Source organism: Sphaeramia orbicularis, chromosome 4 (assembly GCF_902148855.1).
Source record: "Sphaeramia orbicularis chromosome 4, fSphaOr1.1, whole genome shotgun sequence".
Lineage (NCBI taxonomy): Eukaryota > Metazoa > Chordata > Actinopteri > Kurtiformes > Apogonidae > Sphaeramia > Sphaeramia orbicularis.
Genome location: NC_043960.1, coordinates 27,453,456 through 27,480,488, shown reverse-complemented (window position 1 = coordinate 27,480,488; position 27,033 = coordinate 27,453,456). Strand labels below are relative to the sequence as shown.

Genomic DNA, 27,033 nt, shown 5'->3' with positions numbered 1-27,033 from the left:
TAATGTCCTCCATTTTGCAGAAGGAATAATGGCTCCGATGTAGTCAAGGCTGTATTGCATATTTTCTTTGGTGTGGTTTCCAGTTTTGGATAAGTGTGGGTGCAGTTCATTTGGCAACTAATGGAAGGTTGAACAAAACTCATCGACGGCAAAGTGCCAGAATGCCTTTGGATGAACTGTGTGCACATGATTCTGTTGCCACAGGGTGTTTTCTGACATGATGGTGGATACTATGCAGATTAAATCATGCGAAATATATTTTTCAGAGTAAACTTTATGTATAATCACAATTTTTATAGTGTCAAAACAGATAAACCAAAGTTTAGAAATGGATAGATTTTCTCTTTCTAATAACAAAAAAGAAATTCACTATCTGACAGAAATAAAAAAACGAAACAAAAACGGCTGTTTTTTTCATTTTCTGAGACCGGATGTTGACATTTTCGCAAAAAGAGTGCTAATGCCTAGGTCACAAAGCTTCTTATGAACAATGGGTTTGTATGAATCTTCCAGTTCGGACGAAATCTAGACATCGTAGACATGATCCCTCCACAAATGTCTACAAACCCCAGATTTCATACAAACTGGAAGATTTATACAAACCCATCGTTCCAAACGCAACAGCTATTAAGCAATTTTTTTTAAAGTGAGATGAAATTCACATATACTGTTATTGAGGAAGGAGAACATGATACCTGTGGGTTCCATGAAAATAATGGATGTTTATAAAATTGTTCAGGCAGATGAAATGAGTCTAAAAGGTGACTAGATTTATGGCTGTCTATTTTTTTTTTTTGTTTTGTTTTGATTTTTGAAAAGATATACCTAAAGGGTTTTATGAATTGCTAAATCTAGTGAGGAAAATTGTGAATTGGCAACAATGAATAGAGACCTGATGAGACACAGCACCTTGTTCGTAGACACTTCAACCGAATGGCATCATTTCATGTCCTTGGAAAGAACAGAAAGTGATTAATCCAACAAAGAAGTGCGTGTGTGTCAGGTGTGAGTCAAGGCATTGACATATCCGCGTGCAACGTCCATGTAAAGTCATAAGGCAAGCATGAAGCCTAAAGTCATAAAAAAAAAAAAAAAAAAAACGTTGAAAACAGCTTCAGATTGCCAAAAGAAATTAAAGTTGTTCTGCATAAGTATGGTGGTCATGTACAGACAAGACCCCTCCATTTAGACGTCTTCGATCCTAAATGTTGAATATGAGTGTATGCATTTTCCTACCCCTTTGCCAATTTGGATTTTTTACCCTCTAGCATAAGCACAATGTGTACATCAGCACAGGTGTTGCAAAAACAGATGGCGGACATTTACTGGTAATAAACTAGTGAAATGCCAAGTGGCGCTGATTATACAGTCGAAAAAAGTCCCACACTCTCATACCGCCTATAGCTTTTCATTCCAACATTTATTCACTGCCATTACAGTAATGTTATGCAAAGTCAGAGCGTTTAATTCCATCCAGATTCAGTAAGGTGATTCAGACTGCTGTGTAGTCTTCTCTATCACATCCCAGAGTTTCTCAGTTTGGTTCAGGTCTGGCCAATCCATGTCCGAAAATGATGCCTCATGATCCGAAAAACCACCCTTTCAACAAAATGCGCCCCTGTACTGGCGTCCCGTCACTTATTAAGATTCCACTGTACATTTTTAAGTGCCTGAATGGTTTGGCCACCCCTTACCTTTCCCAGCTTTTAACTGTGCACATTACGACCACAGAAACAAGATCCTCAAATTGCCTAATTTTAGACGTACCAAAAATCCGTCTGAAGACAAAAGGTGACAGAGCCTTTTCTGTAGCAGGTCCAAGGCTCTGGAACACTCTGCCCCAACAAATCACATGTGCACAGTCCACTGAACACTTTCATCTCTTTTAAAGATGCACCTACACTGTAAGCCTGGACTTTGTGTTTACTAAAATGATTTAATTACAATCTCTTAAATGACGTAAGTTTTATTACATTACTATAAAATGTTAAGTATATTCTACTAATTTGTAGACATAGTCAAAAGTACGAAAAATCTTAAATTGAATGGATTTAAATCACTAAGTTTTAGTCATGACCACATCTTGTTATCTCCGCATTGCATTGTGGGTATTGGGCATGTTGTTGAAAATGGGTTATCTTTCTGTGCAGGGGTTCAGCGGGATTGGGATGTTAGTGTTAATTTGGACTTAATGTGTGTATGGCAATGTTTATTGGACTTTTAGCGTATGTTTTTGTATTTTTGTAGAGCTGTACCATGAGTGAGAGCCATAGGCCCAACAATGGTTTTACTGTTCATCCATGATGGCTCCTATTCATTAAAAACCTTTATGCCTTGCCAAATTAAAAGCGTTTCCTGACTATACTGAGTTATCTTCTAGTGATGGGACTTTTGGCTCTTTGAAGGGAGCCGTTCAATCAGGAGCCCTTCACTGAAAAGAGCCGTTCAGAAGACTGGCTCTTTTATATTTTTTGCATTATTTTGAAACACCAATGTTTTAATGACTAAATAGGCTACATGTGATGATTGACATTACATTTTAAAGGTGTTTAATTGGCACGGCAGTAAATATTATCTTACTGTAAAAAAGAATAGTTAGTTCAAATGTGTGGGCTAAATACATGACATGAAAGGTGACATTACGCACATGCTGGAATTTGACCAAAAACATCACGGTACATTATGTGGACTAGTCTGTAGCCTAAAAATGAAGAAGAAAATAAAACATTTTCTTATGGAATAACATTTTATTCTCTTCAAAACAAGAACAATAAACGTGTGTAAACATGTGGAAAAAATTGCACAAAACACAACAGTGATTAGTCACTGCAGTTACTTAAATACCTGAACTGTAGTGCAATTCTCAGAACAAGAACAGTATGTTGGTAAATTGACAGGCAGACACTCCCTCCTTTAAAAAAAAAAAAAAAAAAAAAAAAAAATGAACGGCTCTTTACAAAGACTCAGTTCCCATCATTCATTTCAAAGAGCCGTTCAAAAGATTCAATTCGTTCATGAACGTCACATCACTATTATCTTCTATCCACGCTACAATAAATTAAGTTGAATAATTTCATAAAGCAATTTATATTACAAAAGATTTTAATTTAAATCAATGTGGAATTGAGTACAATGAACTGATGATATTAAGTTTAATGATTATACAAAGCAATTGACATTGCAACAGTCTTTAAGTTAAATTATCTTGGCCTTTAGTGTGTTGTACTTCAAACAGCAATTCCATTCAAATCAAGCATTTAAGTTTAATACACTCAAGTTTTCATTATTCATTACTTAAATTTTTTAAGGGAACCGGTTTACTCAAATTTTTTAAGTAAACTCAACTTATCTGGTCTTACAGTGTATTTGCACTGGCTTTTAATACAAGTTTTATCTTCTGGTTGTGTTTTAGATGTCATTTATCCTATTACTCTGTATCTGTGTTTATCAGTTTTAGTACATCTTGTATTCATTCTTATTTTACTAGTTTTAGCATATTTTGTATTTGCAGATTTGTACAGCGCTTAGTACACTTTGAGTTGTTTTAAATGTGCCATAGAAATAAACTTGCCCTTGATTTGATCCTGATGAATGCTGGTGTTGTCATGTTGGAATATGTCTGTGTTAAATCCATAAATATCTAGACCTGGTCATTCAATATATTCAGGTTCAGCGTACCTAATTTTTTGGACACATAATGTTACTGAACCTAGACCTGACTAACTGAACCAACCCCAGATCCTAACACTGTTCTCTAGGCACTAGGCATGATGGGTAATCACTTCATCCACTTTTATTCTCACTATGATGCACCCATCACACTGGAACAGGGTCAGTGTGGACTCACCAGACCACATGACCTTTCTCCATTGAAACACAGTCCAATCTTTACGATGTTTATTAAACTGATGGATGTTTCAGAGTTAGAGCTAAAGAACTTGTTCCTAGTTGAAACATATTAATTAATCTTCATAATTATCCAGTGGAAGGGTCTTAGCTGTTTGATTACTTACTCCTTGAATGAATGAATTAATTCTTATTGTACATAATGAGCATAATGCGCACAGTGCACATCATTGCACAATATACAACGAAATTAAAGTGGAACTCCGGTGGCATAAGATAAGATAAATAAAATAGATAAGAAAACAGCATTGCGACATAAATAAATGACAGTAAGTGCCTCTCTTGGTAACAAAGAATCCACATCAACACTAACAGCCAAAATCCACGGAGACATTAGAGTTATTATCTTCGAAATGGAGTTTACTAACGTCAACCAGTGACTGGTTCTGAGACAAACTTCACATGTGCAAACACGTGAAAGTTCCTTATTGAATAGTTCACATGCACAACATTTTGGCAGAAGAATAAAAGCCAGTTACACTTGCAACGCTGCCATAATAATGTACATTCAATTCCACAGGTTAACCAGGCTGTTGGCATCTGGCATGTCAACAAAAGATAAGACATCCAGTTCATTAATCAGTATGAGTAGAAAAGCCCACGCCCCAATTCAACTGCAATGGCTTCTTTCCATCAGGGTGAGCTTGGTTTATAGCTGCAGGTTATAGTGTTATAGCCTCTCAGGTTATATAATAGAGTCAAACAGGTAGATCAGCGTATGATTCACTCGACCGCTACACGTGAAGACACGGTAGCAGCATGTGATAAAACAGAAACCAGAACAGCGTGGAACATCTTTGTGTGGTCTGTCCCTGTCAAACAGACACGTACCTCATATAACCCTGCCTCTAATTATCCATACGTTCATGGGAACAGTTTCGCTCAGCGTTTTTAGACAGAGAGATTACCTGGATTCTAGAAGCCGGGCTTGTTGCAGCATTTAGCTGTCATCATTGGTATCACACTTCAGTGTTGACCTCACTTTTCAGCTGTGGTTATTTCTCATTGAACCACTGTGTAAAATCTCAGATCCTGGTATTTCAGAGGTTGATGCCAACATGTATTTTTAAAGTGTCAGAGTATTCACCGTTGATCATAAATTACAGTAAATCATTAATAAATCTCAGTGGTTGTTGACATTGCCTGACAATTTTACACCTACCTCAGGCAGTTTTGCACATGCTGTATGACATTTACCTCTGAGAGTTTGCACAATTACCAGATGTTGCACATTTATGTAAATATAGATTTTTTTGTCATGGTAATAGTAGTTTACATTTTTAGATTTTTTTATGCTCTTTTTCTCATGCATGCCATTCTTTTTTTAAACGCCACTGTTTCAGTTGTGTAAGTCCTAGTTAGATTATTCTATTCCAATATTTTTTATACTTATCTTAAATTCTTGTGGCATTCAGTGTGGATAGCAAAGTAAATTTTCATTGTACAGGGAAACCTGTTTCTTTACTCTTCACATGACAATAAATGAGTCTTGAATCTTGAATATAAATTCTAAAAATGGAGACAAATGAAGATCAGAAATCATAATGTGGTTAATGTGTTAAATGTGGGCTCAATAGTTTCCCCTTTTATTAATATGTTACAAGAATGATTTGTAAAGTGTTCACAAAATTAAAAACTAAAAAAAAAAAAAAACTACCTATAAAGAATTATAATCCCCTAAGAGTATTATTATTTTTTCTTTTTTTTTTTCATCTGTTTGTCTTTTCATAGCACCTCTGTTAAAAGCAAAAATTACATTATGCCTAATGGAATTGTGTAAAAAAAAAGAAAGAAAAAAAAAAAAAAGATAACCAACCATACCATCAATCATCTGTTATTGAGACAAAAAATAACCAGTGTTTATATGAATATAATATTGCCTACATCTAAAAAAAAAAAAAGTTTTAGTCAGGTTTATTCAGTCATATTTGCTTAAGTTTTGTTTTGTCTTGTTGATTCATGCAGGTTAACTTTCCGTCTCCTATTATTTAAAAGTACATGTACTTCAGATGGTTCACATTTACCTTTTGACAGTAGAACCGTCCTGTATATGAAGCAACACTCAAATGTCACACCTCTGTTTTTGTATCTCTGGAACGGCTCCATCTGATGTATATAGACGTGGTTCATATCAGGTTCTTCATTTGAAAATCAACATTAGAAAGGTATTCGTTATAAAATATTTAATTCAAATTCCTTAATCTTTTTTTGAAATTAACACAAAAAAAAAAAATGTCTAGTTACAGTTTTATTTTAAATGTCCCATTGATTAAAAAATAAGGTGGTACCTCCAGATACTTGCCCACATGTATTCATAAGCATACATTAGTTATTAAATTGTGCATAAAAATGACTGATAATTTTTTTTCTGCATTCATCAATACTTTTGCAAATGTAAATCAACAGTGAACAGTGCTCTAGTCCATGTGTAAGACAGGTGAAATGTTTATTATTATCATGAATCAATTCAACTTACTTCATGAAAACACTCAGATAATTAAACCATGTGTTAATTTGATCATTTTAGATGGTTTGATGTAATTTAACCCTTTCAAGCATACTGGTCACTACAGTGGACAGTTATTCTACAGCTGTTCTATTATATATTCATGGGTTTTGTTGTTTTAGTTTTGTATCATCCAACACAGCATCATCACATACACTGCAATTCATACCATTACTGTAACTTTGCTGTTCTTTATAAACCTGATCTGCAGAAATATGTTTTAATGTAAATCAATAGCTAATTGTTATTAGACTGTAATTTAAAAGTTTTTGTAATCAAAAAGGTTTTGGTTTTTTTTGCATATTATCTCCATGAAGTGAGTAATAACTTGTATTAGAGTATGTTAAAATGTTAGAAAACATCAGATTAGCTGCATGAAAAATGGTTTTATTTCATGGTTTTCACTTTCTGATGATGGGTTTTAAATACACGTTTTTTTTGCCTCAAAAATTAAACACATGGTGTCCAGCTGAGTGGACATTTTTGTAACTCCATGAAAAATAGGTTGACAAAAAAAATTCAATTGCATTGTTTTTTTCATGTCTAAAGAGGAATAAAAGCACTCAGGAAAAAAAATCTCAACTGAGGTTCTCATAATTCATGCATGAAAGGGTTAAAAACAGAATTACTTAAATCTGCTTGTACACACACCCAATCGTTCATTATGACAACACGTGCATAATGCATCATTATTTGTAATTTTCCATAAAGTACTCTGGGACCGTCTCTGAACCGTGCTCCTTAAAATATCTACAAGGCAAATTTATTTGTATAGCACAGTTCACACACAGGGCAATTCACAGTGCTTTACAAAAATGGAAGAGACAGATTAAAAACACACAATTATAATTAAAACACAATCAAACATAAATAATAATCAATTAAAATAAAGTAAGACAGAACAAATGACAAATGACTAGGCTTATCAGACTTTTATTATTTCAGTGACAAAAAAAAAAAAATCAAACACGCAGGTAATATAAATTATAATGCTCTGAATCACATGCATAATGGTTGGAGTTCAGCTCGACGTCTGGATTAAGGTGCATCTGGAAACAAACAAGCCGACTTAGGTTTTAATGATCTCTTTAATGATGCTTTGTATACAAGAATAAATCCTTTCTTAACTTTTTCTTTTTTCCTCCTTTTGTTAAACAGCCCATATCCACACATATTTAGGTGTTTTCCTCACATGCCTCCACTTTAACATCAAATACGATTCATCAACATACTGAGAACATGTATGATCTACTTATTTTCCTCCTACTGCTGTGTGTAACAAAAAAATTAGGAGGAAAAATGAGAAAACAGTGAAGCAGATGAAGTCTAGATTGTTCTTGCTACAATGTTTTATTATGTTTGTATATTAATGTAGTTCAGGGGTGTCAAATTCATTTTAGTTCAGGGGCCACATTCAGCCCACTATGATCTGAAGTGAGCTAGACCAGTAAAATAATAACACTGACAAAAGTAAAATTACATTATGATAATATTTACATTTACGTGTCCATAAAAATTGAATGACATGAACAACCTGAAAGGTCTTAAGAAAAACAAGTGAAATTTTAAAAATATTCTGCCTCAGTTTATCAGTTTATCATTTACACATGTGTGTTACAACTTACATCACTATTACAAATACACAAAACATATAGTAACAGGCAGAATATTAGTAAAATTACATTTACTTTTCTTAAGACATTTCAGGTTGTTCATATTTGTTCAGTTTATTCACATTTTTTGTAAAAGGATAGTTTGTTAAAATAAACATTTACACATAATTTTACTTTTTTTTTTTTTTACACTAAAACAAAGATAAAATCTGCAGTTTTCATTATTTACAGGTTATTACAATAACATTTTACTGGTCAGACCCAATTGAGATCAGCTGTTCTGTATGTGGAACCTGAATTAAATTAAATTGATTTTTACACCATTAATTGTTAGTATCTTAGTGTAATTCATCCTACGGGCCGGACTGGACCCTTTGGCGACCGGATTTATGTTTGACACCTGTGTCGTAGCATAATGTTCTAACTCAGGTGTGTCAAACTCATTTCTTCCAAGGGCCAAATTCAGCCCAAATGGATCTCAAGTGGGCCGGACCAGTAAAGTAATAGCATCATAATCTATAAATAATGACAACTTTTCTGTTTGTTTTAGTGCAATAAAAAACATTAAATTACTTATATTATTTGGTAACAGGCATAATATTGTTAAAAATTTTGAGTTTGGAACTAAAATAAGAACAGTTTCTCATCCAATTTCTCATTTGTTGGTAGTTCTCTGAGGTTCAACTGGACTAGTTTTGCTTCAAAAGTCCAGTTGAACCTGGAAAAATGGAGTTGTCACTATTTATAGGTTATTATAATGTTATTATTTTACTATAGATCATATTGGTCTTTATGTGGAACCTGAACTAAAATGAGTTTCACACCCTTGATTGTTAATATCTTCAGTGTCATTTTTGCGCTTCGTAAATTCATCCCGTGGGCCAGATTGGACCTTTTGGTGGGCCGGTTTTGGCCCCTGGGCCGCATGTTTGACACCCCTGATGTTGTTAAACAACCAGCCAAACTTGGTTTTCGGGAAGTATTAACCGCTTTCTTCAAGGAGAGGTGAAAATACAAGTGAAACTAAACTACAACACAGAAACATTAGTATTAGAAGCAAGTACTAAATGCAAACATTAACCATATAAATAATGACTGTGTGATACATTTACACATCAGGTTAATGATATATAATATGTCCATATATGAATATAAATATGTACATATGTTAATACAGACATTAACCCATAAAGACTCAGTGCTACTTTTGTGGCAGTTCCCTAATGAATCTTTCTCTATTTTTAACCTTTCTTAAGTGATTTAACATTTTTTTCTAATGTTATGCATTGTATTTTGTTTTCTTAAGTGAAAATCGTGTATTTTCCCATATTTAATTCACTGATCATGTAGATGTTCATTAAAAGCTCAGATTAAAGTTGAGGGTTTTTCTATCAAAAACAGAGAAAGCGGAAGAAAAAGTGACTTTTTTAGTAAAATCTATCATTAACTGAAGTGTGTCCATCCACTGTTATTGATCCAACTCCATGGGTTTTACTGGTGAATCAATGTTGTAGAAGATGATAGTGTTTCTATGGTAACTACGACGCCTCTGAACGTCCAAATGGGTCATATCTGATGACCATGAAAAGATGACAAACTGCATTTTACACCAATTATTTACATGTATTGATAGGATTAACGGAGTTTTTATGAACATCTACATGATCAGTCAGTTAGACATAGGAAAATAGATGATTGTCACCAGAAAAAATGCATTTGTGAAATGCCACAAAAGTCACACCGGGTCCTTATGGATTAAGGTAGAACAGTCTCTGAAATGTACATTAAAATATCAACACTTTCAACAGAAAATACAAAAAAATTCATATATTAGTCATCTGAATGACTGATGTTCTTGTTCCTGTGTTTATACATGTGTCAAAAAACACAACCTAAAGCACATCAGGTTACACATGATTCATATGCAAGTCTAACCCTCAAATATTTCCACAGTGACTCAAAGAATGTGAAGAGGTTTTACAAAAATATGCAGAAAATTTTGTGACAGCAGACGGAGCAAGAAAGTAGCCCAATTTGATCTCAAGTGGGCCGGACCAGTAAAATAATAACTGAAAAAAGTTAAATTATATTATGATCAGGTTTACATCTACAAAGTTTCCTTAAAAATCTGAATAACATGAACAACTTGAATTGTCTTAAGAAAAACAAGTGCAATTTTTACAATATTCTGCCTTGGTTTATCAGTTTATCATTTACACATGTGCATTACAATCGCACAAAACATTTAGTAACGGGCAGAATATTGGTGAAATTGCATTTACTTTTCTTCAGACATTTCCATTTGTTCACATTTGTTCAGGTTATTCACATTTTTTGTAAAAGTATCGTTTGGTCATGTAAACATTTTCATGTAATTTTACTTTTTTACACCAAAAAAACAAAGAGAAAATTTGGGGTTGTCATTATTTATAGGTTATTATGACAATATTTTACTGGTCTGACCCACTTGAAATCTAACTGTGTAACTGTAACTGTAATCAGACTGTATGTGTCTGTATGTGGTACATGAATTTGAATGATTTTGACACTATTATTTGTTAATATCTTCAGTGTAATTTTTGCTTTTCACAAATTCATCCTGCGGGCCAGACTGGACCCTTTGGCGGGCTGGATTTGGCCCCCGGGCCGCATGTTTGACACCTGTGTACTAGAACTAGTGATGAGCATGTGAGTGGACTCAGACACTGGGGAAACATGAGTATTTTATTCTCTCTCCAGATTCGTTCAGATTCAGATAAGATCCACAAACTGTACTACGGCCTGATGGGCCCCGGGGCCAGTGAAGACCCCATCAACCTGTTTATGGTGGATGAGAATTCTGGTTTGGTGCGTGTCCGTGGAATACTGGATAGAGAGCAGAGAGAAACATACATTGTGAGTATGACTGAACTCTGTTTTTCACTACAACCCTTTCTAATGAAGAATAACCAATGACGATTCTCAGTTCAAAATATTAAAGTGAGTTTATTTCTGGAATTCTATATGAAATCTATCTATCTATCTATCTATCTATCTATCTATCTATCTATCTGTCTATTAGGGGTGTGTATTGGTAAGAATCTGGCGATACGATACAAATTGCAATACTAGGATCACAATACAATTTATCACGATATATCACGATTGAATTACATCAGAAATGTGCACAAATACTAAACACATTTGTATTTGATCACAACAGGATCTAATGCTATATCACAAAATGTTAGTGTGTTCAAACTTAAATTCTGTTTTACAGACATTACAGTTTCAGATCCAGTTCAAATGTTCATATTCTATTAGTTCAGAACTAACATCAGAACATTACTTTTGTGCAATCCCAACAAAGGAACTAACATTATTTAATAAAAGAGTGTTAAATATTAATAAATAAAATATAAACAAAAACGAAAAACAAATATGAACCTCCGGCATATTTACATTTGAATAAATATCTAAAAATATCGATACAGTACTTTTTAATATCGATATAGTATTGTGAAATGAAATATCACGATATATTACAGAATCAATATTTTCTAACACCCCTACTATCTATCTATCTATCTATTGCTTTTTTTGTCTTTACCACTAGTAGGCGCCAAAACCAAATTTAAGACTAAGAGAAGGCAGAGTTGGATGGAGATGACCTTTGAATTGAATTATTCTACATCTATTAAAATATTTAAGAAATTAAAAGTTGAAGAATCACATCAAAGTCACTTTCTTTTGTACATATTAACTAAACACTTAAAGGTTTAATTTCTGCTGCATTTGACTAAAATTAGCAGAATATGTAATCAAGTGCCTGTCATCAGCAACTAAAATAAATAAATCTTTCAGACACCCGAATTTATTTATATACAGGGTGGGGAAGCAAAATTTACAGTGAACATTTAGTTGTTTTTTCTCAGCAGGCACTACGTCAATTGTTTTGAAACCAAACATATATTGATGTCATAATCATACCTAACACTATTATCCATACCTTTTCAGAAACTTTTGCCCATATGAGTAATCAGGAAAGCAAACGTCAAAGAGTGTGTGATTTGCTGAATGCACTCGTCACACTAAAGGAGATTTCAAAAATAGTTGGAGTGTCCATAAAGACTGTTTAGAATGTAAAGAAGAGAATGACTATGAGCAAAACTATTACCAGAAAGTCTGGAAGATACTATTAAAGAAGAATGGGAGAAGTTGTCACCCGAATATTTGAGGAACACTTGCGCAAGTTTCAGGAAGCGTGTGAAGGCAGTTACTGAGAAAGAAGGAGGACGCATAGAATAAAAACATTTTCTATTATGTCAATTTTCTTGTGGCAAATAAATTCTCATGACTTTCAATAAACTAATTGGTCATACACTGTCTTTCAATCCCTGCCTCAAAATATTGTAAATTTTGCTTCCCCACCCTGTATTTTTTTATATTTTATTTTGATATCAAGATTTATGTTGCTTGTTGCAATATGGCAACTTTGGTGCCTAAAGAGTTAATAAAATGTGTTTGCGTTTGTATTGTATTCTCCAGCTGACAGGAGTGGCCAGGTTTCGTAACGGTACCATCGCTGAAGCAAAGATCGACCTCAGATTTGATGTAGAGGATGAAAATGACAACTCACCTGTTTTTGCCACTGTATCACCAGCTTACATTGTAGAAGGCAGTCCAGGAGGTAAAATATGTCTTTCACCAGCAATATCAAAATGTCTCCAATAGTTCTGAGGCTTCTGAGGCTATTATACAGTATTTTCAACTCCAGTCCACACTCAGACATACAGCAGTAGTTGACAGTATTACACCTTCACCTTAGAGGCCATGCACAGTAACACATAAGAGGATTTTCTGATCTGAAGGAGCAAGTACACCAATGAAAATATAAATATGCAATTTGGTCCTGCTAAATCCCTTTAAATTAAACGTTAGATCTTAATATCAATAATTTTACCAAATGTATCAGAATGAATTCATGTTCTGCTCCACATGGTCAGAAAACATGTCCATACTTGACTCGTTTGGATATCTGGATGTGCATTTTTACTAAGTATATGATAAAACATTATTGCACAGAGCAAAATCCACACGTCATTAAAGGAGGATTTGATGCACGGTGTGTCTTTTTGTATCTTATGAAAGTTCTTTGCAAGAGTTGGATGAGTTTTGAGAGAATTATACTGTTTTGCTTGTTTGGGGTAAGGCTTTATGATTAATTTGTGGAGTTTTTGGGGAAAAAAATACAAATAATAATGCCTATATTTTTAAAGAGGATGACTTAACAGTTGTTTTTTTAAATTGTCTTTTTGTCTGACATGTACGATAAAATACACAAGACAAAACAACTAAACACCAGACAAATAAAAGTTCTTCATTTTACATAAGACACATAATATAGTATTAAATTGTATATTCTATAACACATGCCAATAATTCAACAATACATAACACTGTATAGGATATACACTAGACTATCAGTACAGTTAAATTCATCATTTTATTCCTGCAATGTAAAATGCAAGAATAAATGCTTAAACAATCAGAGAAAAAAGTATTTGGCATCTTATAGGTATAAGGTATATTATACATATGTGCATCTTTCCACTGAGGTTTAAAGATGTACATGCACACCACTAATATTTTACATATGAACATTTCTTATTGCCTTGTAATCCTAAAACTTCTTATGTTATCATATCTTAATCTGATTTACAAACTGAGGCATTTTAACACCCTCCAGGGCAATAGTGATCCATGTAGGGATTACGGTGGTTGGTAAAAGGTCAATTAGCATTTAAAAATGTAAAAGTATTAAACACACAATTTCAAGTTGAACAAGTGGTGCCAGGCGCAACAAACCCCGCCCCTCGCACATATTTCACCCATTATAAGTTAATGGAAAGATTTTAAAAATTCATAAAAAATTTGAACTTTGACCTACTGTTCCCAAAATGTAATGAGATCCGTTCTGGGTTGCTGGCAGTCTATAAAGTCAATTTGGTATGAATTCAACCAATAGTTTTGCTGCTACAGACATGTGGAATTTTGCCCATTATAAGTAAATGGGGGGAAAAAAAAGATGAAAAAAAAAAAAAAAATCATAAACGAAAACTTTAATCTACTTTTCTCAAAATGTAATGACATCTATTCTGGGTGACTGGCAATCTAAAAAACACATTTGGTATGAATTTTGCTGCTATAGACATTTGAAAGTTTACTTATAAGTAAATGGGAAAAAAGTGTAATGAATCTATTCTGGGTCATTGGCAATCTATAAACCAAATTTGGTATGGATTCAACTAATAGTTTTGCTGCTAGAGTGTTAACAAACAAACTAGAAAAGCACTCAGAAAGCGCAGACCTCCACCAAGACAGATCAGCCCCCCCCACATCACCACCAAAATGTAATCATTTGTTCCTTGTATCAACATTTCCTGAAAATTTCATCCAAATCCATCCATAACTTTTTGAGTTATCTTGCTAACAGACAGATGAAAAAACAAAAAATCCCCCCCCAATCACCACCAAAATTTTATCATTTGTTCCTTGTGCCAGTATCGACATTTCCTGAAAATTTCGTGAAAATCCGTCTGTAACTTTTTGAGTTATCTTGCTAACAGACAGACAAACCCCGATGAAAACATAACCTCCGCCGTTTCACTTAGTCGAGGTAGCAAACCAAATCAAAAACAATACCCCTTGCCTCCCATTTGGAGGGCGGGGTAATGATCCATGAAACCCTGTAGTCATGAATATGCTTGGTTCCACCAGCAAATACGAAGAGACAATCAGCAAAAAGGACAAAGAACCATCTTAATTTTACCTTTGCTAGATTTGCTGACCATGTTACTTTCCCCCCTAGGCACTCTGGTTGGTGTGATTACAGCGACTGATTTAGACAAAGCTAACACCTCATACTCAAAGATCTCCTACAGCATCATGAAGCAGGAACCTGCTGACGGACAAAACCACTTCAGGATAGACCGACACACTGGATCTATCTACGTCAAAGATGACACCTTAGACCGAGAGGTACACCAGGAAATACGCATATAAATCTGCCACAACTCTGACTAAATGTCTGCCCTGATGTTAATTTGTTGGTTCATGTCTCATCCACAGAGACAAAGCTCCTACACTTTGACAATTAGAGGAGTTGATATGGATGGGGCTCCGAAAGGCAACACCGGAACTGGTACGATTGTTGTCAGAGTCACAGACATCAACGATAACCCGCCAAAGCTGGAAAAAGACGAGGTTGGATTTCAGCTATTGTATTTACCAACAACATCTACATATTTCATTCTGCTGCTTTAAAATGCCTTGTGTTCTGTTGGTGTAGTACTCAGCTAGTATCATGGAGAACACAGCTGATGTGGAGGTTCTGAGGGTCAAAGTCCAGGATACTGATCAGGCAGGAACAGAAAACTGGCTTGCTGTTTTCGACATCATTTCTGGAAATGACGATGAGATATTCGGCATATCCACTGACCCTAAAACCAACGAAGGTGTCCTGGTGCTAAAAAAGGTAAATGGTCTTTTTGAACAGCTGCATTAATATTTCTAATCTTTAGAATCAGTCAGTACTACTTACTAAATGCGCAAAGGTCCTAATGCATCTGGAAAGACTGGACCAGATTCTAAGTGACTAAACATACTTTAAAACTCAGAAACTTTGAACATGGGCTGTTTTAGGTTCTTAAGGATGGGTGTAAGTTTAAGTTTGGTCAGTGTAAGATGTTTTTAAGTAAAGTTACTGGAATATTGAGTTTTCATGGTTATGTAGCAATTTTTTATGGACTTATTTTTGGGGGGACATTGCACATAACACACAGAATATATAATATCAATGCAAATACTCCAAAGTCTAGAGCAGTGATACGTCAAGTGTGTTGGTCTGAGAGCTCCCCCTAGTGGTCTGGGAGAGGATGTCATAAAAAGTCAAATTTATATCAGTGTTTCTTAAATCCCTCTCATCTGACTTCCAGTGCAAAGTTACAAGTACAGATAATTGTTTTCTAAATTAAACGCGAATAAAATGTAGCCTCAATAAGCCTAAGAGTAGACTTTTATTGAATTTGTCTATGCAAACCCATGTTTTGCATCACTGTCTCTATACAGTTAGTTTACCTAGGCTGCCTATTATCATAACAAAGACCTCTTGTGAACTGTGGTGGAAACGAAGTAGAATAGCTAGCTAATCAGAAACAAAGAGTGAAATGAAACGAAAAGAAATGAAGAGTGACTTGAACAGTTCTAAAATATGACAATAGATCGGTGACTGAAGAGAAAAGCTGGAGAAACCACAATCAATGTCAGCAACAAGTCACAGAGATATTGTTACCATCAACCTGTTCGCACCATCTGTAATATACTGCAGACCTCATTTGTAACATACAAAATATAATAATATTGTAATATAGGCTGTTGAAAAAGATTTTTTTTGTAGGGTGGGAGTGAGAAACTGGTTAGCTAGCTGGTTAGGTGGACCATGAAATTTTTTTTTTAATGATAAAGTGGTCCTTGGTGTGAAGAAGTTTGAGTTAGCATAACTGCTAAATTGCTTATACATCTGTAGTCCCTTGGCCAGTTACAAACAATAAAACAATTCATATCAACACAAATATAGTCTAAAATCAGAACAGTGAAGTCCACTTACAATAAATATGATATAAAGTGTGTTTTTAAAGTGCAGGACTTAAAGTGCTGTAGATTGTGACGCTTCAAATATGAAGTTGTAGCACTCAAGACATACTTGAAGATGTACTGTGTGATACTGCCATCTGGTGGTGAAATTTCAGATTGCAACCAACTACATGCAAAAGGCTTCAATTGCAGCCAGTGTGTGGTTTGTTCATTTTTCCCACCCTGGCCTAAGTTCAGCAAGTCTGGCTTGTAATATATTAAAGCAGTAAGATTTGATTGTTTAATAACTAATTGTCAAGTTGTGTGTAAGTCACATAAGCACTTCACATATTTTGTTGCCAATGTGTAACTGTATTCATTTATTTATAAATGGTTTATGACTGTGTATAAACCAGAAATATGGCACTGATAGTATTTTTTTCCTCATTATTTCCTTTTTCTCTCTTAGCCCGTTGACTTTGAGCAAAACCCTGATATAAAGCTGGGAGTAATAGTAAACAATGTAGCTCCGATTGCGGGGGAAGGTGATGGAGATGGAGATGGAGAAGGCGACGGTGGAGGAGGAGGTGATGGAGGAGGAGATGGTGCAGGAGGAGGTGATGGAGGAGGTGGAGGAGGTGGAGGAGGCGGTGGTGGAGGTGGAGGAGGAGGCGGTGGTGGAGGAGGAGGAGGAGGAGGAGGAGGAGGTGGTGGTGGAGGCGGTGGTGGAGGTGGAGGAGGAGGAGGTGGTGGAGGTGGGGGAGGTGCAGGTCCAGGTGCTGGGCCTACTGGAGGTGGTGGTACAGGCCCAAGTGTTGGTCTTGGTGCTCCTGGGGTTCCCGGTGCTCCTGGGCCTTCAGTGAAAGCCCCCGCCAAAGGTCCAGGTATAGCTACTGGTGCCAGTGCTGGTGCTGGAGGTATTCCAAACAAAAAGCGTCCCAAGAAAAAAAAGAAACCTACAGGCAAAGTCTACGCAGTGAATATTGGAGTCATTAATGAACCCGAAGGCGCCACTTTTAAACCTGCAGTGAAGCCTGTCTCTGTTTCGGAGAACCCCAAAGACAGTCCAAAAAATGGGGTGATTGCAGTCTATGGAGCCATTGACGCAGACACTGGAGAACCTGCAGAGAACGTTCAGTAAGAAAAGCTCTCATCGTCTTCATCAATGTCATAAATCATGTTTTTAGTCTATTTCCATCAAACTAACACATTATCATTTTAATACATAACTTCGTATGTTTGTAACTTGCTGTATGTGTAATCTTTACACATAGCATCCACACTATTTCATCATTTTATGAATCCTAAAATGAACACCCTTTGGAAATGCTACTGTCAGCGAAACCAGAATTTCCAGAACATTTACACCCTATCCATCTTTATGTTCATCCCTTTCTTGTGAACATGAAATCCTCCCAAGAAACCCAATTGTAGGAGAAGGCCCAATTGTTCTCTTGAACTTAAGGATGAACTGATCAGAAAAAGAGTCAAAGGTCAGAGTCACGGTGAAAACACATTCTGGTCCTGGTCAAAAAAATTCACACAAATAATATTATATGAGCAATGAGTCAAATGTCATTGTGACATTATTCAGTTTTCTGGTACCACACTCCCATGTTAGAAATAGTCTAAAGTGAAGACATGATGTTTCTCAATCCATCATAGACCCCTTTTACACAGCACTTCTGTTACAGGAATATTTCACCTTTATTCCAGAACAACGTCTGTGTAAATGAAATGGTGGGATCATTTAGTCGCACCTTTATCGCAGCTTTGTAACGCCTCTGGAGGTGGTAACAGAGCCATGATAAAGGTGGAATCATGATTCTGGAACGCTATGTAACAGGAACAGCTCTCATTCCTCAACCAAGGTGTGACGTTTTGATGATGTATTGTGTGTGCAACCGCTGAGCTGAGGGGGTTTAAAAATGAGTGCGGGTAGTGTACAGTAAATAAACATATCAACACGACCAGAAAGATGTCGAACTGGGGAGACGCCGAGATCCACAATGCCACTTCAGGCAAAGGACTCTATCCATGCTAACATTTGTGGAGCGGTAAAAGACAGACCAACTCTGCAGAGGTTAGCAACACCACTATGTTCGGGGTATATCCGACACGCAAGTTATATGTCACACTATATGTTGCGCTACCGCCCCTTTGATTCCGTAACGCAGGTCCGCTGTGTAAAAGTCCAGCCTGTCTCACCTCTGTTACTCCTTTGTCTTAGCTGTGGAAATCAATCAATGGTGGAAAAAAGGTGGAATCACCATCTCACCTTTTTTACGGCATCTGTGTATAATGGTTGCACGTGTCAACTTTAACTTTTCTTAAATTCCTTCAGAGTCTTAACTACATGTTATATCACATGAGTTGGTAGAGACATGGTTGTAGACTAGATACAGACACTTGATTGGTTGGTGATACATCTGGTCTGAACTAAAACATCACAGTTACAGAAGTTCTTTAGTAGAGTGGTAATCCATTTAGATATTGCTCAAGTGCTGATGTTTCAAATTAGTTGAGATGTATTTAACATTATAAAAGGAACTGGTTGAAATAGGATTAAATTTACATAGAAGACTTGAAAAGACCAAAATGTACAACATAGTAAGACATGCACAACAAAAATTATACTATTACAGTTTAGTGTGAAGGTAACAAGAGTAGTACGTGGTCTTTTATTTTCAAACTAAAAGGTGTTCTTGGAAATTATTTTCACAGATACGTTAAAGGCTATGATCCTGACAACTGGCTCCAGATCGACCCTAAAACAGCAGAGATTAGACTTCAGAAGGCCCCGGACAGAGAATCCCCATATGTGGTCAATGGAACTTACATTGCTAAAATACTAAGTTTGACAAATGGTAGGTTCTGTTTTTAATGTGTAAAAGATTTTTTGTTGAGTTTCTGTATGAGAAAAGTTAGCCAATGGCAACTTCTTTCATAAAAAATTAGAATAAAGAATCTTTATTCTAATTTCGATGACTTTATATCTTTATTCAAGATACAAAGTCATCCCTAAAGAACACTGCTTAAAACAATCAGAACCCTCAGAAACTTAAAGAATGCTGTCTTTTCTTTTTAAAGGGTCCAGATAATGATATACTGTAAAAACTGTACCTGTTGTAACTTGTTTTGTGATTTCTTCAGACATGCCGGCTAAAACAGCCACAGGAACGATAGCGCTACAGGTGGGAGACGTAAATGACAACTGCCCTGAATTGACCACTACTGTGGAGTACATTTGCGAAGGCACTGCAGCCATTAACGTCACTGGACACGATGACGATGGAGACCCCAACGGTGCCCCCCTCTCTTTCAGTGTAGTTGCTGAGAAGAGTAGGTGGGAGTGGAAAGTGGAGCCTTTAGATGGTATGGATACATTAATTTGACCATTATCTAATTACCGTTTAAAAGTCTGATTAATGCCACAGTGATATTTATATTAACCCCTAAAGACCCAAGCATCCACTGGCAACCAAAAGTATCTATTGATCTAAAATATTTAATACCTGTTGATCCACAAATCCCATCAATACATGTGAATAACTGGTGTAAAATGCAGTTTGTCATCTTTTCATGGTCATCAGATATGACCCATTTGGACGTTCAGAGGCTCCATAGTGACTGACAGTGGATGGAGTCACTAGGTTTTACATTCAATTATTGATATATTTGTTGAAAAAGTCTGTTTTTCTGAAGTTTTCTTTGTTTTTATATAATAATATTTTAATTTACTCTGCATTTTCATGAATATCTAAATTAAAAATAGGAAATTAGATATAGGACATGAAAAAGACATGATTTACAGTGAAAAATGCAAAATACAGAGAATAATATTATAATAAATGGTGATAAATCAATCAAGACACATTAAATAGAGAGAAAAATTAATTTGGGAACTGTCACAAAAGTAGCACTGGGTCTTCATGGGTTAATGCAATGAAGTGCAGCCTGTCAGTACTAATTACAATTATTTTCACGATACAAATTTACACAATTAAGAAAAGGTGATTGAATTTTTTACAAACTCAACAACAGAAAGTATCTTGTATGTTTTGCTTTAGGTACCCGTGCAACTCTTAGGCCTGTGCATCCACTGTGGCCTGGTTTCTACGAGGTTTTCCTCATCATCAGTGACCAGCAGGGCTTTGCTTGCCCAGACCCTCAGTCCCTGGAAATTCATGTGTGTTCCTGTAAAAACAACGGGACCTGTGGGGCTGAGGTGGTCCTGGCTAAAGCAGCTTCTCTGAAGGACTCACATTCCAACTTTGGGGGAACGGGAGTGGCTGCAGTGATCCTCGGTCTTGTTGTGATGCTTGGTGAGTAGGAGCTGTTTTGGTTCACTTATTACCCCTCCCCCCCCCAAAGGGGAGGCAGGGGGGATTGATTTTGTTTCGGTTTGTTTGTTTATTAATACTCTAGCAGCGAAACTATTGGTTGAATTCATACAAAATTGACTTTATAGATTTCCAGTGACCCAGAATAGATGTGATTACATTTTGGTAAAAGTAGGTCAAAGTTCAAATTTTTTATGAATTTTTAAAATATTTTTTCTTCTCCCATTTACTTATAATGGGTGAAATTTCACATATCTATAAATATATCAATTTTGTTTCAATTTACTTCAAACTTGGCACATATATAGAGGGAACTGATATGCTGACATCAGCACATACATAGATGACATCAGCTGGATCCATGTCAAAATAAGCTACAACATGTGTGAGGGGAGGGGATTGTTGTGCCTGGAACCACTTTTTTTTTTTTTTTCTTTTATTGCTACTGTTGTTAATCATTCAGATTTCTGACTGTAATCCCTTCAATTACTTTTGAAGTTTTCATTATTTAATGATTTTGTTATCACCACTGTTTTCTCTTATATATAGTATTGCATATTCAGGCTTTACCTTAAAATACTGATGCCCATAAAGTTGTGCTACAATATTTTTACCTCTTTTCAGGAAATAATTGTGACAATGTGATTAATTAAAAAGTGCAAGTGGGGCTTGGTATGTAATCCTTGCACCGGGTCAACGGTGATTACTAATGTGTATAAATAGGAATAAAAAGAGGAATGTGTCTGAAAACAACAGTGTATACTCTTAGATTAAACAAAGATTGAATGAATCATGTTCAGGTCAAAATACAGATTCATGTAGTTTAACTCTATTTTTACTCATTCATGTTTCTTGACTTATGAATCTGTTTTTATAATATTAATATTTATATAACATATGTAAGATTTTGACCTGAGTTTTTCCTCTGTGTTTCAGTTGCAGGTCTCTTACTGGCCAGCTGCAGATGTGGATCAGTGATTGGAGATTTTTCCGATATTCCTTATGATGCTCAAAATCACCTAATGGTGTATCATACAGAGGGCCAAGGGGAGGACAAGGTAAAGCAATCTGTCACAGCTTGATATCTTGGCATTAGTCTAGTGCAGTATACAGCTGGATTTGAAAACCATTAACTTACATAATAAACATTTAGCTTTATGTCCTCAGATGTTATGTCTAGAAATGCATGGAATTTAAACTGTATTTAAACAAATTCAAACTTGTACACAATAAGCAAATATCAACAGATGATCCTCCAACAGCTTGTGTCGCACACAGTTTTAAAATTCAAATTAATTTAAAAAAAAAAAAAACTGTATACATACACCCATACACAATTTATCATAATTAGATTATTCCTAGTTTTTTTAATTTAATCAGAAAAGCACTTTACATTCATTTGACATGAACAGCAAAAGGTGGTCAACACAAGCCGCAGGACAAACCCAAGGGTAGATAGATAAATCACATATCTCAGCTGGCTTGGGAACAACTCACAGTAGATCAGGTTTCACAAAGCTTTGTTGAAGAGGTTTTAAACAGCCTATGGAAGATTCACTGTTCAGTATGCACATCATATATGAGGTCTACGGCAGCAGGATTTAGAAGCAGCAGAAAAAATAAAAGAAAGAATAAAAACATAAATCATAAGTCGTAACTCTCAAATGTTAGCATCAATATAAAAATGACAACTTGCTGTATCTCATGAAGGTGGTAGTGTGGTTCACACTTTGAACTCTTACTATAGAACAGACAGACATACAGATGACTGTTTAAGTATGGGGTATTCATTTAGATGTAACGGACCAAACAGCCTTCACAGAACAGAACTTGGTAATTACATCATTATGCTTCTACTTCTCAGTGAATGCTGACAATTGTCTGCATTACAACTTGACAGTTACAATCCTGGAAGATTAGGCCTTAAATGAAAAAAACTTAATCTACCACTTACAGTAATTCTCTGCTGATCACTTCTTTCAGAAAATTGCCTAAAGCTGCTTCATGCTATGCACACACGTCAACAAGACTAAGGGAAAGTGAGATGGGCCAAAGGTGATAAAACCTGTTCAAACAATCCTCTTTCTCAATCCTGTACAGCCCCTTTTAGTTTTGTTAAATGGTGTTGTCTGCAGATCTATCAGTTTTAGTAAGAACCTCTGATAAACCTGTAGAGCAGGCTGCTCATGCACTACTGGCTCTGGAACCCATTATACATCAACACAGACCAAAATCAGATAAGTTCGTTGTACAAAGTAACAAAGCGAAATAAAAACGGTCATATTTTTGTGATGCCGAACAATACATTTTTTGCCGGTGATGAAGACAATTACCTGTTCTCAGTGAATTTAGTGTAATATCTTACCAAATTCTAAAATAATATCAATTTGCAAACAGATGTTGAGACATTTCAGTTAAATGAAATGTTAACCTCATGGTGAAGCAAGAGGAATAGTCATATGTCTTCAGGGTTTTCGTTTAATTTCATGAACAACATCACTGACCTTTCCATCCATACAGCTAGCCTATATTACTAGTATGATTGGAAAACTGCTAAAAAATTTCCTTTGTTCTTATTTTAGGAGGTTCCTCTGCTCAGCTCTCCTGTTCTCATGTCACGTGCTGTGATGTCTCCTGTACGAGCAAATATAAACACTTATGAGACATCTATGGGCGCTACGTACGACATGTACCATTCCTCCGTCAGAGGCAACCATGGATTTAAGGAAAGCAATTACGACTTGAGGGCAAGTCACAGAGAGCTGTACTCTGCAAGAGAGGAACAAGAACTACAGTATGAAAGATTTGATGGTTTAGCGTTGCCGGCTTTGTTTCTGCATGAGTACTACTCACAGGTGAGAACCCGATAACCTGACACTGATCAAATGTCTGCTACATATCCATAATTTATTGATTGTTTGCTGGTGTGAAATGTACAACAAATGTCTGATTACACTAAGTAGTTTTTCAAGTGTTTTCAAATCTTACAGCTTTTATTCCTGGTGATTTTCCATTGTTAGCAAATTACATCTAGGAAACACTGAGGAAAGTCTGATACAGAGAAAAAACAGAAGGTCAAACAACTGGTACTTCTGTACAGCTGAAACAATTTGTCAGCTGGTTGATCAAAAGGAAAATTACACGTATTTAATATTTAATGATAATTAAGGAGCTTTTTTTATTACCTGTACCCATGACAGTAGAAAGCAAATTGCAGAATTACACAAGGACCTGGTTATTACACAGCTATGGCTATATACACACATATACAAACCCAGTTGTATGGTCTTCTGCCAGAGAGACTTTTTTGGGCCTATTTTCCACTCGTAAACACTCATTTATAAATGCTTTCCAAAGTGAAAAATTGTGAAAACTCCAGTTTGTGTTTATCCATGTGGGATGAAACAACAGACTGATTGGAAAATGATGGTGTGTATTATTGCTTTGTGTAATGAACCTACACCTGAAAGTGTATAAATCAGTGTATGACCAGTACTAGATCAAGGTCAGCATGGATACCTTTGGGAGATGGACCAGCGAAATACAAATGATTAAAAAAATTATTCAAGAATCATTCAAGTTAATTTTCAAACAGCTTCTTGAATGCAGATCCAATGTTATTTTAAAATGTGCCAGATGTAACTACTTTTGACCTTTTATGAGAGGAGTTGGTTGTGACAAAAATAACAGGCCTTAAGTTGTCGTTGTCAATGCTGATTTGCAGAGAGCAAGTTATACAGCAGAGGAGGAGGCTGCTACAGACGGGGTGTTGGAGTACGCATATGAGGGCCAAGGTTCGCCTGCAGGGTCAGTGGGCTGTTGCAGCAACCTGCAGTCTCAAGACGACCTGCAGTTTCTCGATGACCTAGAGCCAAAATTTAGAACTCTGGCAGACATCTGTTCTCCGACGAGACCTTCAGCACCTCCAACTACTAAAAGAATCGTCATCTCAGAGGTAAATAAAGTTAAGCAGATTCCTGGGCCCCCAGTGGAGATGAAACAAACCACTGTCCAGCACCAGAACCCAGTCCATCATCAGAGTGTTAGCATTACAAAAACATCCACCACTGCTACGGTGAATGATGGAGCAGGCACCAACAGAAGGAGTCCTACAACCATGAGCAAACCCAGTGCTACAGTGGTAGATGGACCAGCCGCAAACAGAACCAGCACAACGGTCTGTAATGGAACAGCCACCAGCAGAACACAGGAGAAGTTTGCTCACACCAGCAGCAGCTTGGTCCAGTCATCTCCTGTCAGCCCTATACCCACAGCTATGATGCCCTCTCTTGGCCAACCACTTCTATTACAACAACAGCCTTCCTACTACATCACCACCCCTATGATGCAGCCTATGCACTACATGGTCCAACCACAGCTCCAGAACACTATGCTCCTCGCTGAAGCACCCGCTTCCAACCTGCCGGGAATGGTACTGGTTAACGGAGGCTTCGGGCACACTGACCACATCCTCCAAATACCAAACACCTCAGGGAATTTAGGTAGAACAAGGTCTGGAAGTTTGCAAAACATCAACCAACCATTAGAGGTGTGGCCACAGTCTGACAACCAAAGAGTGGTGATAGGTGTCAGGGAGCCGATTCCTGACAACTATCACCACACTGACCACATCCTGCACATGGACAACCCTGCAAGGGCTTTAGGTAGAACAAGGTTTGGGAGTCTGCAAAATGATAGTGGACCATTGGAAGTCTGGCCAAGCTCTGACAGCCAAAGAGTGGTGATAGGAGTCAGGGAGCGGATCATGTCAGACAGTGGGGTAAGCACTGGGGAGTATCAGGCTAATGCAATAATGCTACCAAATGGTCAAAACATAGCAGTGATTGACATGGCAACCACAGCACCTGAGGGGGGGCTTGTGTCTACAGAGAAAGGAAAGAAAAAGAAAAGTGTACGACGGATCAAATCAGAGGGAGGTGTAAGCACTGAATTGACACAAGCCAATACAACAACACTGACAAATGGCAAAAACATCCATGTGATAACTAATGGAGGCCCAGATGTTTTTACAGGGAAAGTGGGGAGCAAAAAAACTAAGTTGAAGACAGCAAATCAATACAAACTTAATTTCTAAGAATTCAATCTGAAATGACAATATTGACAATACAAGTTTGCACAAAAAGGTTAAAAATTATTTGTATTTTCTAAAAGTGATGTACTTTTTATAGAACTTTAGGAGAAGCTAAGAGCATTGGAGTATTTCCCAATGTCAGTATCTAGACATGGTTAAAAAAAATACAAGCAAGCCAAAATGTCTCTAAAATCCTTTGAGAACGTTCTCTCTACTTACTGGCTGATGTGTCTGGAGCAGGAGCAAGCAAATTAAAGTAACTACAGCTACTACAACACGAACTGTTATAATCGGAACAATACATGTATGTAGAGGAGCCATTTAGTTAAAAGCTGGCAAATGATTTGGATTAAGGCTGGATCATGTTGCCACCATAACTCGTCTGGAGATCATCTGAAACCAAGACCAAGACATTGTACAAGGTTTAGTCTGGGAATGTTCAGTGCACATCTGCCAAAACAAACTGCATCAAGGGGGGCACTAACTGGGGCTGGATCCAAACCCCACTGTCTGCACACCTTGACCCATACCAACATTCATTTTCAGTATTAAATAGATTGACTTGCAGTAATGTTACCCTGTCTTAATGATCCCCTGAAATTTCATCTAGAAACAGCCACAGGGCTGCATTGTGTAATTTTAGTACTGCCATCCCAAATAAACAGTCAAAAGTCAAGAAGTCAGTACTTAAAAAAAAAAGGAATAGGAGAAAAACACCAAAAAGGAAGTACTGTTTTGGCTACATACAGTTTCATATTGACCAAAAACAGGCATTTGTAAATGTTTCCTTCAATGTGAATCAATCTAGAATATTAAAAAACCTAACTTTCAGCCAAAACCACCTCAGAAAGTGAGTCTTAGGCCCAATCCCAATTCACCCCTTAGCCCTAACCCTTACCCCTCCCCCTTGGCCCTACCACTTAGTGCTACCCCATGAAAAGGAGCTGCAAGGGTTAAGGG

General features: G+C 36.4%; 1 protein-coding gene across 1 annotated transcript in view; it reads left to right on the top strand.

The window, feature by feature from the left end:
- LOC115418324 (desmoglein-2-like) overlaps positions 1 to 26,827 on the top strand; it is a 47,069-nt gene extending 20,242 nt beyond the window's left edge. The window contains exons 3-15 of the mRNA XM_030132748.1: positions 10,765 to 10,920; positions 12,553 to 12,694; positions 14,876 to 15,045; positions 15,136 to 15,270; positions 15,356 to 15,541; positions 17,108 to 17,212; positions 17,378 to 17,775; positions 19,363 to 19,505; positions 19,792 to 20,013; positions 20,709 to 20,963; positions 21,918 to 22,039; positions 23,564 to 23,836; positions 24,706 to 26,827. Of these exons, the coding sequence (XP_029988608.1) occupies positions 10,765 to 10,920; positions 12,553 to 12,694; positions 14,876 to 15,045; positions 15,136 to 15,270; positions 15,356 to 15,541; positions 17,108 to 17,212; positions 17,378 to 17,775; positions 19,363 to 19,505; positions 19,792 to 20,013; positions 20,709 to 20,963; positions 21,918 to 22,039; positions 23,564 to 23,836; positions 24,706 to 26,076 (3,678 nt within the window). The 3' untranslated portion in view covers positions 26,077 to 26,827. The remainder of the gene's footprint in view (positions 1 to 10,764; positions 10,921 to 12,552; positions 12,695 to 14,875; positions 15,046 to 15,135; positions 15,271 to 15,355; positions 15,542 to 17,107; positions 17,213 to 17,377; positions 17,776 to 19,362; positions 19,506 to 19,791; positions 20,014 to 20,708; positions 20,964 to 21,917; positions 22,040 to 23,563; positions 23,837 to 24,705) is intronic.
- Positions 26,828 to 27,033: the final 206 nt, after the last annotated feature.